Source organism: Symphodus melops (genome assembly GCF_947650265.1).
Source record: "Symphodus melops genome assembly, chromosome: 5".
NCBI lineage: Eukaryota > Metazoa > Chordata > Actinopteri > Labriformes > Labridae > Symphodus > Symphodus melops.
Window position 1 is genome coordinate 1,152,045 of NC_136695.1, and position 13,307 is coordinate 1,165,351.

The 13,307-nt window shown below is 47.4% G+C and overlaps 1 protein-coding gene across 1 annotated transcript in view; it reads left to right on the plus strand.

The window, feature by feature from the left end:
• Positions 1 to 657: 657 nt before the first annotated feature.
• The window catches only part of cpne4a (copine IVa), a 25,226-nt gene continuing 12,576 nt past the window's right edge, over positions 658 to 13,307 (plus strand). The window contains exons 1-2 of the mRNA XM_079342744.1: positions 658 to 1,128; positions 10,647 to 10,838. Coding sequence (XP_079198870.1) covers positions 10,668 to 10,838 — 171 coding nt within the window. The 5' untranslated portion in view covers positions 658 to 1,128; positions 10,647 to 10,667. The remainder of the gene's footprint in view (positions 1,129 to 10,646; positions 10,839 to 13,307) is intronic.

The following is a 13,307-nucleotide window of genomic DNA, read 5'->3' on the forward strand; positions in this document are numbered from 1 at the left end:
TTATGTTGTATGTTGCGTTTAAGTACCGTTTGGAAAATCCGACATATTTGACAGCCTCTCTGGTGCGTTCAAGGGCTGTTGGAAAAAATCCCTTTTGTGACATTTAGTTAGACATTTACACATGATAACTTCTATCCATTATTTATACCTCTTTTAAACGGGGGTGCCAAATGCAGCTGTCATTGGGCGAGAGGGCGGGGTCACACCCTGGACTGTTCACCAGCCAATCACAGAGCTGACAGACAACACTCACATTCACACCTACAGGTTCAGTTTAGAGTCAGCAGGTAACCAGCATGTGATTGGACTGAAGCCGGAGAGAAGCCACGCCATGCAAGGGGGGAGAACATGCAAACAGACAGGGATTCAAACCAGCAACCTCCTCACTGTGAGGGGAGAGCGCCAACCCTACAAAATAACTTTAATCCCTGACTAATAATTAGATCATTTAAAGGAACTATACGTAACTCTGATGTGTTGTCGTCCTTCTATTGTCATTAAACTACTGTATGAAATTATCTAATTATCTAATTATTATTTGTTTTCACCTTAAAGCTGCTAAAAACAAAAGAAGAGTATAAATAAAGTGACTCTAATTAAGGTCAGATGGAATATGTATGGTAGGTAGCAGCATCATAAATGAAGAATGGATCCTGCAGAAATATAAAATAAATATTTGCACAGTATACAGTGTAAACTATTATAGAAATATAGAGGTAGAAGCACAATCACAGGAATGACTTGGAGTCCGTCCAATCAGACGCTGAGACGAGACACACACGTTTGATATAAACTGACTGGTTCAGGGTTTGTTCTCCTCTCCCATCATGTGCTTCCTGCACTCGACCTGCAGGAGGTGCTGCAGCCTGCTCCTCTCTCCTCCTGCGTGTGTGTGTGTGTGTGTGTGTGTGTGTGTGTGTGTGTGTGAGAGAGAGGCTTCCCCCTATAAAGGCGTGTGTGGAGCAGCTGCAGGTTGAAGAGTCTCTCCAGCAGCCAGAGGAGGAGGAGGAGGAGGATGAAGCTGTGTGTTCCCTCTGCGAGCAGCTGATCTCGGATCGGAGCGTCTGAGCTGAAACTTTCTGATGCTTCTCTGAGAGCGGAGCTGCTTCTTCATGCACCTGTGAGCAGGTAAGACGCCCGTCACTCATGCTGCTCGCTGCTCATCATCACTTTGTAATCTGTAGATCCACGCTCTTTGATGTTCTTCATCTTTAAAGACTGATCAGTTTTCATACCTCAAATATTCTGCGAGTGATTAAATTCCGGTTTAAATGAGAGATTTGAAATGTTCCTGAAAGATGGGAAAAGAAGGAGGGCGTGTTTGTTTTCTCGGATGTTTGTGATTGGTCGATTTGATCCGGGTGTTTTCTCTGTGTTTGGACTCTTCTTTGTGGAAGGATGAAAGTCTTTGTGTTGAGGTAGTGATGTCATTCATCCACAGCATCGCTGGTGTCACAGCATCTGTGTCTGAACTTTGACTCATATTTTTGAATTTATAAAACTTCCTGTGTGGCTGCTTCAAAATAAAAGAAGTGCTATAAATCAATGTGAGAGTCTTTAAAGGTGCTGCATGTTGAAGTGAAACACGTTCTGGCTTTAAAGGTTCAGTCTGTGCAGCCTGTTGTTTCTAAAACACACTGAGACTTTCTGCAGGAGCACGGTGCAGAGCTCACACACACACACACACACACACATACGCACACACACACACACACACACACACACACACACACACACACACCAAGCTGCAAGCTGCAACCCCCGGACTTTATAAGATGAATCCAATGAGTTAGTGTAACATCCTGCAGTTCCTGGAGTGTCCACTAGAGGCTGGCTGCAGTACCTGGAGTGTCCACTAGAGGCTGGCTGCAGTACCTGGAGTGTCCACTAGAGGCTGGCTGCAGTACCTGGAGTGTCCACTAGAGGCTGGCTGCAGCAGCACAGGAAGTCACATACACACCCATTCAAACAGCCTGTTTTTACAGCAGACATGAACATGTTTACAGCCTGCTTCAAAAAACCAAATAGGTGTGATTAGCTCATGTCTCCATCCACACACACTGTACGGGGGGAATGTTTTCATGACTCAGCAGTTTTGATTGGATGAAGGATCAGAGGGAGCCTGTGTGGCTCAGCTGATCCTGCCTCTCCTCTGTAACGCCTCTAAAGATGGTTCAGAGGGGGGGGGGGGGTCCCTTTGTCCCCACGTAACGCCTCCACGATATTCAGACTGAAGGAGAAACGTCTTAATGGACACGGGCGGGGATTAACTCTGATTTCATTCTGGATTCATCTTCTGATTGGTTCATTTCGTTCATTAACGAGCTGTGACTCACGGCTGGGTGAGTTCAAACAGGGAAATGAAGTTGTGTTGTTGTAGCTGAGGGGCCAATGAGCACGCTGGATGATGGTTCCCTCGCTCTGTCAGGAGGTCAGGACGAGATGAGAGCAGCAGCTCTGTGTTCCTCTGTGATTTACTCCAGTCACCCGATGCAGCGTTTGTTTGGCTGCTTAAGTGGAGGATGGTTTTATACAGAGAACATCATAAAGGTTTAATGAGCTCAGGGACGATGTGGCTGCTTGTAGAGAGACGAGCTCACACTTGTTGGACCAACAGCAGGAGACAGATTATGAGCCGCTCAGCGCAGAGACAAGGAACTCCCCCGCTCGTTTCACAGATTCATTCAGCTCAGTGTGAGAGAAGAAACTCTGTAAACTGTAGAAACACACAAACACATAAACACATAAACAAACCGTCTTTTATTCTGAAAATGTTTTAGTGTTGTGTCGCTGTCCGACTTCCTGTCCAGTTCCTTCTCTTCTCTGCTGAATTTATTCGTCATGTTCAGGTACGTCTCAGGTACGTCTCAGGTGTGTCTCAGACGTCTCAGGTGCGTCTCAGGTGCGTCTCAGACGTCTCAGGTACGTCTCAGGTGCGTCTCAGGTGTGTCTCAGGTGCGTCTCAGACGTCTCAGGTGCGTCTCAGACGTCTCAGGTGCGTCTCAGGTGCGTCTCAGACGTCTCAGGTGCGTCTCAGACGTCTCAGGTGCGTCTCAGACGTCTCAGGTGCGTCTCAGACGTCTCAGGTGTGTCTCAGGTGCGTCTCAGACGTCTCAGGTGCGTCTCAGACGTCTCAGGTGCGTCTCAGGTGCGTCTCAGGTGCGTCTCAGACGTCTCAGGTACGTCTCAGGTGCGTCTCAGGTGTGTCTCAGGTACGTCTCAGGTGCGTCTCAGGTACGTCTCAGGTGCGTCTCAGGTACGTCTCAGGTGCGTCTCAGGTGCGTCTCAGACGTCTCAGGTGCGTCTCAGGTGCGTCTCAGGTGCGTCTCAGGCGTCTCAGGTGCGTCTCAGGTGCGTCTCAGGTATGTCTCAGGTGCGTCTCAGGTCCGTCTCTCGTACATCTCAGGTGCGTCTCAGGTACGTCTCAGGTATGTCTCAGGTGCGTCTCAGGTGCGTCTCAGGTGCGTCTCAGGTGCGTCTCAGGTATGTCTCAGGTGCGTCTCAGGTGCGTCTCAGGTGCGTCTCAGGTGCGTCTCAGGTTTGTCTCAGGTGCGTCTCAGGTGCGTCTCAGGTGCGTCTCAGGTGCGTCTCTGCTCCGGAGGTCACATCTGGTGGACTTCCTGACTTGACGTCAGACTCGTCATCACACGGGGGGCAAAACATGTTTGGTTAATGTTAACACGCGTGTTTGATTAAGTCATGTGTTGTACGTCCACGTCTTGCTGAAATACTCCGACAGTTATATTCCACTGATCTTCTTCTTCGTAGCATCAACGCTAAAACATTCTGACTTTCTGAACTGAATCCACGTAAACGAACTGAAGTGGGAAGAACGACTTCCGAACTCTGAAACTTGGACGACCCGAGCAGCACCTGAATGCATCTTAAAGGTCATTGGCTGCTGAATGAATGATATAAGCTGAGGGGACACCTCGCAGCTCCCCCTGTCACTCAAAGAGGCCACGCCCCCTAATTCAACATCCTTTTAAGCCTTCATATAAGCTCAGCTGGTGAGTTGTATAAACACTCAGCCAATGAGCTCTACAGACACAAACTGTCTGTTTGAGCAGAGAGAGAGGAACGTGTGTCTGTGACGCTCAGATTAGTAAATATGAGGAACAGATTAAGCTGCAGATCTGATCTGGACTCAGATAAACACACCTGTATGTGCACCTGTAAGTCCAACCATCACTTTAACACCAAGATTTAAGAGAGCAGGCTGAAGCTGCCGTGTGAATGTTAAATGTTAGAATCACTGATATGGAGGATGGAGTTCAGGCTGCTCTGCCGAACAAATCTATATCTGAGATGGAGAGATATAGGTGTGTGTTTGTGTGTGTGTGTGTGTGTGTGTGTGTGTATGTGTGTGTGTGTGTGTGTGTGTGTGTGTGTGTGTGTGTGTGTGTGTGTGTGTGTGTGTGTGTGTGTGTGTGTGTGTGTGTGTGTGTGTGTGTGCGTGCGCGTACTTCTTGTTCCTGTTCCTTTTTCTGTTTTTCTAAAAAGTCAACTTCCTTAACTTATCCTCTGAGTGTCTCAAAGAAAGTGTCAACTTTCAACACCAGTTTCAAGGTGCCCCACTGACTTTAAGGTTTATGTTTTCTAAACTGGTTTGAATGGGTTGAACTGGGTGTGTGTTTCAAGGCACACTGGAACATGTTTAAGGTACTCTTCTGTTATATAAGAGCCTTTGGTTTGTCCATTCATTGATTGAGATCTGTATCTTGTTAGCTTAAGGATCTGTTTTAAGGTACCCTCTGGGGTCTGTTTTAAGGTGCCCTCTGGGGTCTGTTTTAAGGTACCCTCTGTGATCTGTTTTAAGGTACCCTCTGGGGTCTGTTTTAAGGTACCCTATGGGGTCGGTTTTAAGGTACCCTATGGGTCAGTTTTAAGGTACCCTCTGGGATCTGTTTTAAGGTACCGTCTGGGATCTGTTTTAAGGTACCCTCTGGGGTCTGTTTTAAGGTACCCTATGGGGTCGGTTTTTAAGGTACCCTTTGGGGTCTGTCTTAAGGTACCCTCTGGGGTCGGTTTTAAGGTACCCTTTTGGGTCGGTTTTAAGGTACCCTCTGGGATCTGTTTTAAAGTACCCTCTGGGATATGTTTTAAGGTACCCTCTTTGATCTGTTTTAAGGTACCCTCTGGGGTCGGTTTTAAGGTACCCTATGGGGTCGGTTTTAAGGTACCCTTTGGGGTCTGTTTTAAGGTACCCTCTGGGGTCTGTTTTAAGGTACCCTTTGGGGTCTGTTTTAAGGTACCCTCTGGGATCTGTTTTAAGGTACCCTCTGGGGTCTGTTTTAAGGTACCCTCTGGGGTCTGTTTTAAGGTACCCTCTGGGATCTGTTTTAAGGTACCGTCTGGGATCTGTTTTAAGGTACCCTCTGGGGTCTGTTTTAAGGTACCCTCTCGGGTCTGTTTTAAGGTTCCCCTTTGGGGTCGGTTTTAAGGTACCCCCTGGGGTCAGTTTTAAGGTACCCTTTTGGGTCGGTTTTAAGGTACCCTTTTGGGTCGGTTTTAAGGTACCCTCTGGGATCTGTTTTAAGGTACCGTCTGGGATCTGTTTTAAGGTACCCTCTGGGATCTGTTTTAAGGTACCCTCTGGGATCAGTTTTAAGGTACCCTTTTGGGTCGGTTTTAAGGTACCCTCTGGGATCTGTTTCAAGGTGCCAACTTGCTGACATGTGATTTAGGAAGTAGTATTAAGTTAAAGAGAAGTGACGGTACATTATAACCCAGCTCAGTCTGTTTTCAGTCTGAGATCAGAGTTATTTATACAGCAGGTGTTAATGACAGTGAGTCACTGTGACAGTAACACACATCAGACTCTCAAGGGAACAACCGGCTCATCACACAACGCTGTGTTTCACTTTCAGACCTACATGAACTCTCATTTTATGGATGTGGCGGCGGTTGTCTCTATAGCAACAGCTGCTGAGGATCATGGGTAGTGTAGTGTCGGGACGGTTCCACCCTATAAAACTTGGCTTGTTTACAAAGCTAAGGCTAAGCTCGACCCTCCCACCTAAATATGGTCACCTTTGACAAAGAAAAACCTCAATATGGCGAATGTCAGTAAGCTTCCTACAATGAGTGTACAAACCAACAGGTGGCCGTGATGTCACCATGGCGACGTCCAGCTCGTCTGACACAGACCCCTGAGCGTTCTCTCTCTATTCAGTCTTTCTGATTGTCGTTTTTGTTTCTAAACAAACATTTAGATTGTTCTGCTGCTGAGCAGTAACAGGCGTTGTTACCCAGAATCCACTGCTGACGGCGAGCAGAGCGTCTGATTGACATGAATTATTGAGTCTGTTGTAGAGCTGCAGCTGTACGGGACTGGTGTGATGTGATTTTCATGAGCAGCTCTTTAATCTGCTGTTGGATGTCGGTGTGCAGCGAGCCTCAGCTGCGGTGAGGATTCATCTACTGCTTGACTGAGCCGCTGAAAGCTGCCGTGAAGCTGACGCTCCACGCCTCCTCCCAGCATCCACCTGCTGATCTCACTCCACTATATACTCCACCAGGCCTCCCCACAGACTCATTCAAAATGAATCCAGATCCATGAAATAGAAGCTGAAAATATCTACACCCTGTGACCGCCTCCCAATGTGTTCCTGCATGGATTTATTCGATTAATGATAGAATAGAAAACCTAGAACTTCAGTTATTGTTACTCCTGCTGACTTTCTTTTTCTAACTTAATTCAAGAAAATAAACGTGGAGGACTTAAGACTGATCCTAAGTCAAAATGTCCAACTTTACAGCTGCAGTTCCTCCAGTGTCCACTAGAGTCTGTCTCCTGCAGTGAGTCAGTCTCCATAGAGCTCTATGTTAAAATGTCCAACTTCACAGCTGCAGTTCTTCCAGTGTCCACTAGAGTCTGTCTCCTGCAGTGAGTCAGTCTCCATAGAGCTCTATGTTAAAATGTCCCACTTTACAGCTGCAGTTCCTCCAGTGTCCACTAGAGTCTGTCTCCTGCAGTGAGTCAGTCTCCATAGAGCTCTATGTTAAAATGTCCAACTTTGCAGCTGCAGTTCTTCCAGTGTCCACTAGAGTCTGTGTCCTGCAGTGAGTCAGTCTCCATAGAGCTCTATGTTAAAATGTCCAACTTTACAGCTGCAGTTCTTCCAGTGTCCACTAGAGTCTGTCTCCTGCAGTGAGTCAGTCTCCATAGAGCTCTATGTTAAAATGTCCAACTTTGCAGCTGCAGTTCTTCCAGTGTCCACTAGAGTCTGTGTCCTGCAGTGAGTCAGTCTCCATAGAGCTCTATGTTAAAATGTCCAACTTTGCAGCTGCAGTTCTTCCAGTGTCCACTAGAGTCTGTCTCCTGCAGTGAGTCAGTCTCCATAGAGCTCTATGTTAAAATGTCCAACTTTACAGCTGCAGTTCTTCCAGTGTCCACTAGAGTCTGTGTCCTGCAGTGAGTCAGTCTCCATAGAGCTCTATGTTAAAATGTCCAACTTTACAGCTGCAGTTCTTCCAGTGTCCACTAGAGTCTGTCTCCTGCAGTGAGTCAGTCTCCATAGAGCTCTATGTTAAAATGTCCAACTTTACAGCTGCAGTTCTTCCAGTGTCCACTAGAGTCTGTCTCCTGCAGTGAGTCAGTCTCCATAGAGCTCTATGTTAAAATGTCCAACTTTACAGCTGCAGTTCCTCCAGTGTCCACTAGAGTCTGTCTCCTGCAGTGAGTCAGTCTCCATAGAGCTCTATGTTAAAATGTCCAACTTTACAGCTGCAGTTCTTCCAGTGTCCACTAGAGTCTGTCTCCTGCAGTGAGTCAGTCTACACAGATATGGTCACTTCCTATCGGGTGATGATGGCGATGTTTCACGCTCACAGTGGCGTGTTTGTGTCGCTCAGCTCAAACACTTGATGCGTGTGATCCGGCTCACACTCGTGTTGTTGTGTGGAGGAAAGTTCAGCACTAACGTCTCCCCGCTCTCCTTCTCACCGTCTTTAATTAACAGCTCAACTGTCTGTGGTTAAGAGCTGCGGAGACGATGAAGTTCACAACAACAACAACAACAACAACAGCAGCAGCAGCAGCAGCTTCGTGTGCTGGCGTCAGTGACCCCTGAAGTGTGACGCACTGAAAGTTTATCATTTCAACAAACTCCCTCTGAGCGGAGGCCGGACTCACTTCATCACAGATTCACCGTGGTCAGCGTGAAACAGGAACCAGACGCACAACAACAACAACAACAAAAACAACAACAAGCTAACGTGTGCCTTTAAATGCGTTTCCATTGGTCAGGATCAAGGCGTCTCCCTCCGTGAGGTGCATGTGTGAACAGGTCAGGAGGAAATGCTCCAGATAGTTTCAGGAGTTGGTCCATCTGATAAATCCTGAAACAAGATGTTTTATAGATGAGTTAGCTGCAGAAGGACGACGGTGACCTGCTAGCTTGTGTTCACATAAAGTCAGTGATGCTAACAGGAGCTGAGCGCTGACAACACAAGAGTACTTTATCTTGCTGTTATGATTTATTAAAGGATTAAAGGACGGCTGCTCTTACAGAGACTCTCTGGAGGTCTTTCTCTCTGCAGCACATGATCAGCTGGAAGATTTTATTAGACTCAACTCTCAACATGCTGATCCCACCGACGATGAACGAGACCACGATACACAAATAAGAGTATGTTGATGTTCTGATGGTGTTCTATCACTCAAATTCAAGTCTTGGGTTCTCGGTTCCATGTTTGATGGTTGTTGTTCTTCGGCTGAGACTCGTCCCAGTCGTAGCCCGAGCTCATACGTTTGTGTTTGAGGATGAATGAAAATGTCTTTACTGGATGTTTGAGCAGACGGTCGCTCTGTTCTCGTGTCTGAATATCTGAGAACACATCAGAGCCGAAAATAGACGCTGAGAGCTGATCATCAATCAATACTATTGATTTCATGATATAGATCAAGAAGCCCAGAATCATGACAACACTGTTTTAGTGTGTGTGTGTGTGTGTGGGGGGGGGGGGGGGGGGGGGGGGGGGAGTTCTGAGGTTCTGAGGTTCTCCGTGACTTTCACCGTCTCGTCTTCGTCGTCTTCCTCTTCACGTCCGGTAACCCGAGCCGGAGCAGAGCAGGATATCTTTACTGGAGGAGATGTGTAACTTCCTCCTGTGGAGTACATTAGTGATACCACAGCCGGGGGAGGGGAGGGGTTAATCAGATGAACAGGATAATGGCGAGGGTGAGAGTTTCTTCCTGCAGCAGCAGAAATGTTTTAACGGTCGAGGAGACGATGAGGCTGAACATGGAATCAAACTGATGATTGTCTTTACCTGATTACCATCCAACCTGCCGACGGTCTGCAGATGGAGCCTAAATAAATCACTGTGTTTAAAACATGATGTTGTTCTGCTTCCTGTTGGACAGGCAGGTGCCTCACTACGCTGGTTAGCTTGTGCTAGTTTACAGTGTAGCTCCAAACAGTTCACACCACGTCCTGCATTTGTACTGATTTCACCTTTAGCTATACATTCTTATGTCACTCTGTTTGCAGGAAGCCCCGCCCCTAACTCCTCCACCTCCTCTCTCTGACTCTCAATGAGACTTTACTTCAAGTCAGGGTCGGTCATTTCCTCCAGATCCATTTTTTCAGATTCTGGTTTAAACTGTCTTTAGGTCCTGACAGACATTAATAACTCAGGTTCTCTGAAAAAGGAACAAAGTAAATCCATCATCTGTATCAATTTGTAAGTCTGTAAAAACTTCAACCAATGATGAACCAATCACAGCCTCCCTGTCTCCCTGCTCTCTGATGAACCAATCACAGCCTCCCTGTCTCCCTGCTCTCTGATGAACCAATCACAGCCTCCCTGTCTCCCTGCTCTCTGATGAACCAATCACAGGCCTCCCTGTCTCCCTGCTCTCTGATGAACCAATCACAGTCTCCCTGTCTCCCTGTTCTCTGATGTACCAATCACAGTGAGGGGGCGTGGCTTTAGAATGAGCACAGAGATAAGGGGCGTGGCTTTAGAATGGGCACATAGATAAGGGGCGTGGCTTTAGAATGAGCACAGCGATAAGGGGCGTGGCTTTAGAATGAGCACGGAGATAAGGGGCGTGGCTTTAGAATGAGCACAGAGATAAGGGGCGTGGCTTTAGAATGAACACAGAGATAAGGGGCGTGGCTTTAGAATGAGCACAGAGATAAGGGGCAAATGGAGCACCGGGGGAATGCTACTTTCAAAATCAATCTTTCAAAAAATGACCAACCCTGCCTTTAACTGAACAAACAGCTCGCTGTGTTGAAGAAAGAAAGCAGTTTGGTCACAGAGGAGTCGCCCCCTGCTGGACATTAGAGAGAATGCATGTTTAAAGAACCGAGAGGAGAAGAGAAGTGTTTGTCTCAGATCAAATCTCTGCCCGGAGAGAATCAACAAGAGAGCAGCTCATATTAACAGGCTGCAGCTTGGAACACACACACACACACACACACACACACACACACACACACACACACACACACACACACACGCACATGTACACACTCTCCTGCGGATGCTTTAACTTCTTTAAATATTTCATGTTTACTCGAAGCGAAAAACAAACCACTGAAGCTTTTCTGTTTTCACTGGTACAAAATGAAACACTTTATTTTCCCCGTACGCTCCATCTTAAACCTCGTCTTCCTCTCTCGTTCTCCCAGACTTCCTGTCCCGCCTCCACCATGAGTGACATCTACGAGTCAGCAGCGAACTCTCTGGGTCTGTTCAGCAGCCCGTGTCTCACCAAAGTGGAGCTGCGGCTCACCTGTAAGGGCCTCTCGGACCGAGACGCCCTGTCCAAACCCGACCCCTGCTTCGTCCTCAACATGCAGTCCCATGGGCAGTGGATGGAGGTAGGTCGCCATGGCAACGACGTCAACCTCACTAGGTTTCAGGTTGCTGTCTGGATATTTTTTTTAACGAGAAGGAGTTTGAGTGTTATTTGTTTGATTGATGAATGATGATGTCACACAGTGGGACATGTTCAATGTGTAGTTCTGACTTTGAACACCAGGTGGCGCCTCGGATTAAAGTGGACACTAAGCCAAATAAGGAACATTCAATACTTTAATGGACTCTTTACTGATGGACTCTTCACTCTGCAGCAGCCTCTACCATCAGTGTGTGTGTGTGTGTGTGAATGGATGAGTTCATACTGATGGACTCTTTACTCTGCAGCAGCCTCTACCATCAGTGTGTGAATGTGTGTGAATGGATGAGTTCATACTGATGGACTCTTTACTCTGCAGCAGCCTCTACCATCAGTGTGTGAATGTGTATGAATGGATGAGTTCATACTGATGGACTCTTTACTCTGCAGCAGCCTCTACCATCAGTGTGTGAGTGCGGTGAGTTGTCGGCTAAGATAGAAGCTCTTGTACATTATAAACATTATTTCAGTCTGATATATTTTGGACTCTGAACTGAAACTTGTCCCCCTGACGATCTGTTTACTTCACTGATGGAGATAAAAACAGTAAAACACAGCTCTCTCTCTCTGTCGGGTCCATCTGGAGCGGTTCTGTTTGGGTCCATCCCGTCGCTCGTTGGACTCAGCTCAGACTCATTATGGACGCCACAGATGATGAAGGAGGAAAGTGAGAGAATTCTCTGCTGGCTTTATTTTTATGTATTTATTTGTTTCCCTGGTTTCTGAAGCCCAGAGGAGAGGACGAGTCCAGACACGCAGAGTGTGTGTGTGTGTGTGTGTGTCCTGTAATCTCCACATGATGGTAGTAAACTCAGCACACACACTCTCCTGATGACTTCAGCTGTATCACGCGATGTGATTGGCTGTCGTCTCTTCCGTCTCCTCTTTGATGTCGGGCGGCGAGCGTCTCTGGATGGTTGAAATCTCTCCAACTTTCATCAAACATTTTGATTTGAATGATCAGTATCGTGTTAAAGAGTCTAGGGTGAACGAGGTCAGCGAGTCTTCGTGATTGGCTCCGCCCACTCCGTCCAACGGTTTCAAGATCTTCAAACAAAGTCCAGCTGTCTTTGGATCTGGATCTGACTGAACGGGGACGTGGAGGACTGAAGGCTTCATGTAAACGTTAGATTCAGATATGAAGCAGAACAACCAGCAGCATCCAGCTCACACGTATCAGCCTGCTGGTTGGCCGCGGAGAGAGAGCGCCACGTCGCTGATTGTGACATCATACCACACATTCATGGCAGGAAGTGTCCAGCGGACCCGGGGCGCGGTACTCCTTCACACCGACTGACCAGACTTCCGGGTCCAGTGTAGTCGGATCCGGTCTCAGGTCCGGGTCATCAGTCTGTGACGTACGAAGGTCACGCTTCACTGAAGTCAACATCAGACAGACTGAGAGCGTGTGTGTGTGTGTGTGTGTGTGTGTGTGTGTGTGTGTGTGTGTGTGTGTGTGTGTGTGTGTGTGTGTGTGTGTGTGTGTGTGTGTGTGTGTGTGTGTGTGTGTCTGTATAGATGCATGTTGCTGACGTTCATGAGTTTACTCTGCTCAGTGACAGAAGGAGGTTTTCTGTCCATCAGCTGGTATGAAGATGTGTGAGCGTATCCAGGGCAACGCCGCCGTACTGGAAATACAGTATGCACATGCTGTGTGTGTGTGTGTGTGTGTGTGTGTGTGTGTGTGTGTGTGTGTGTGTGTGAGAGCTGGTCAGACCTGGTTTTGTTGCCCCATTTTTTGACTCAGAGTATTTTTAGCTGTTTGCTGGATGATCTTCTTCTTGTGTGTGTGTGTGTGTGTGTCAATGTGTGTGTGTGTGGGTGTGTGTGTGTGTGTCAATGTGTGTGTGGGTGTGTGTGGGTGTGTGTGTGTGTGTGTGTGTGTGTGTCAATGTGTGTGTGTGTGGGTGTGTGTGTGTGTGTCAATGTGTGTGTGTGTGTGTGTGGGTGTGTGTGTGTGTGTCAATGTGTGTGTGTGTGTGTGTGTGTGTGTGTGTGTCAATGTGTGTGTGTGTGTGTGTGGGTGTGTGTGTGTGTGTCAATGTGTGTGTGTGTGTGTGCGTGTGTGTGTGTGTGTGTGTGTGTGTGTGTGTCAATGTGTGTGTGGGTGTCAATGTGTGTGTGTGTGTGTGTGTGTGTGTGTGTGTGTCAATGTGTGTGTGGGTGTCAATGTGTGTGTGTGTGTGTGTGTGTGTGTGTGTGTGTGTGTGTGTGTGTGTGTGTGTGTGTGTGTGTGTGTGTGTCAATGTGTGTGTGGGTGTCAATGTGTGTGTGTGTGTGTGTGTGTGTGTCAATGTGTGTTTGGGTGTCAATGTGTGTGTGTGTGTGTGTGTGTCAATGTGTGTGTGGGTGTCAATGTGTGTGTGTGTGTGTGTGTCAATGTGTGTGTGTG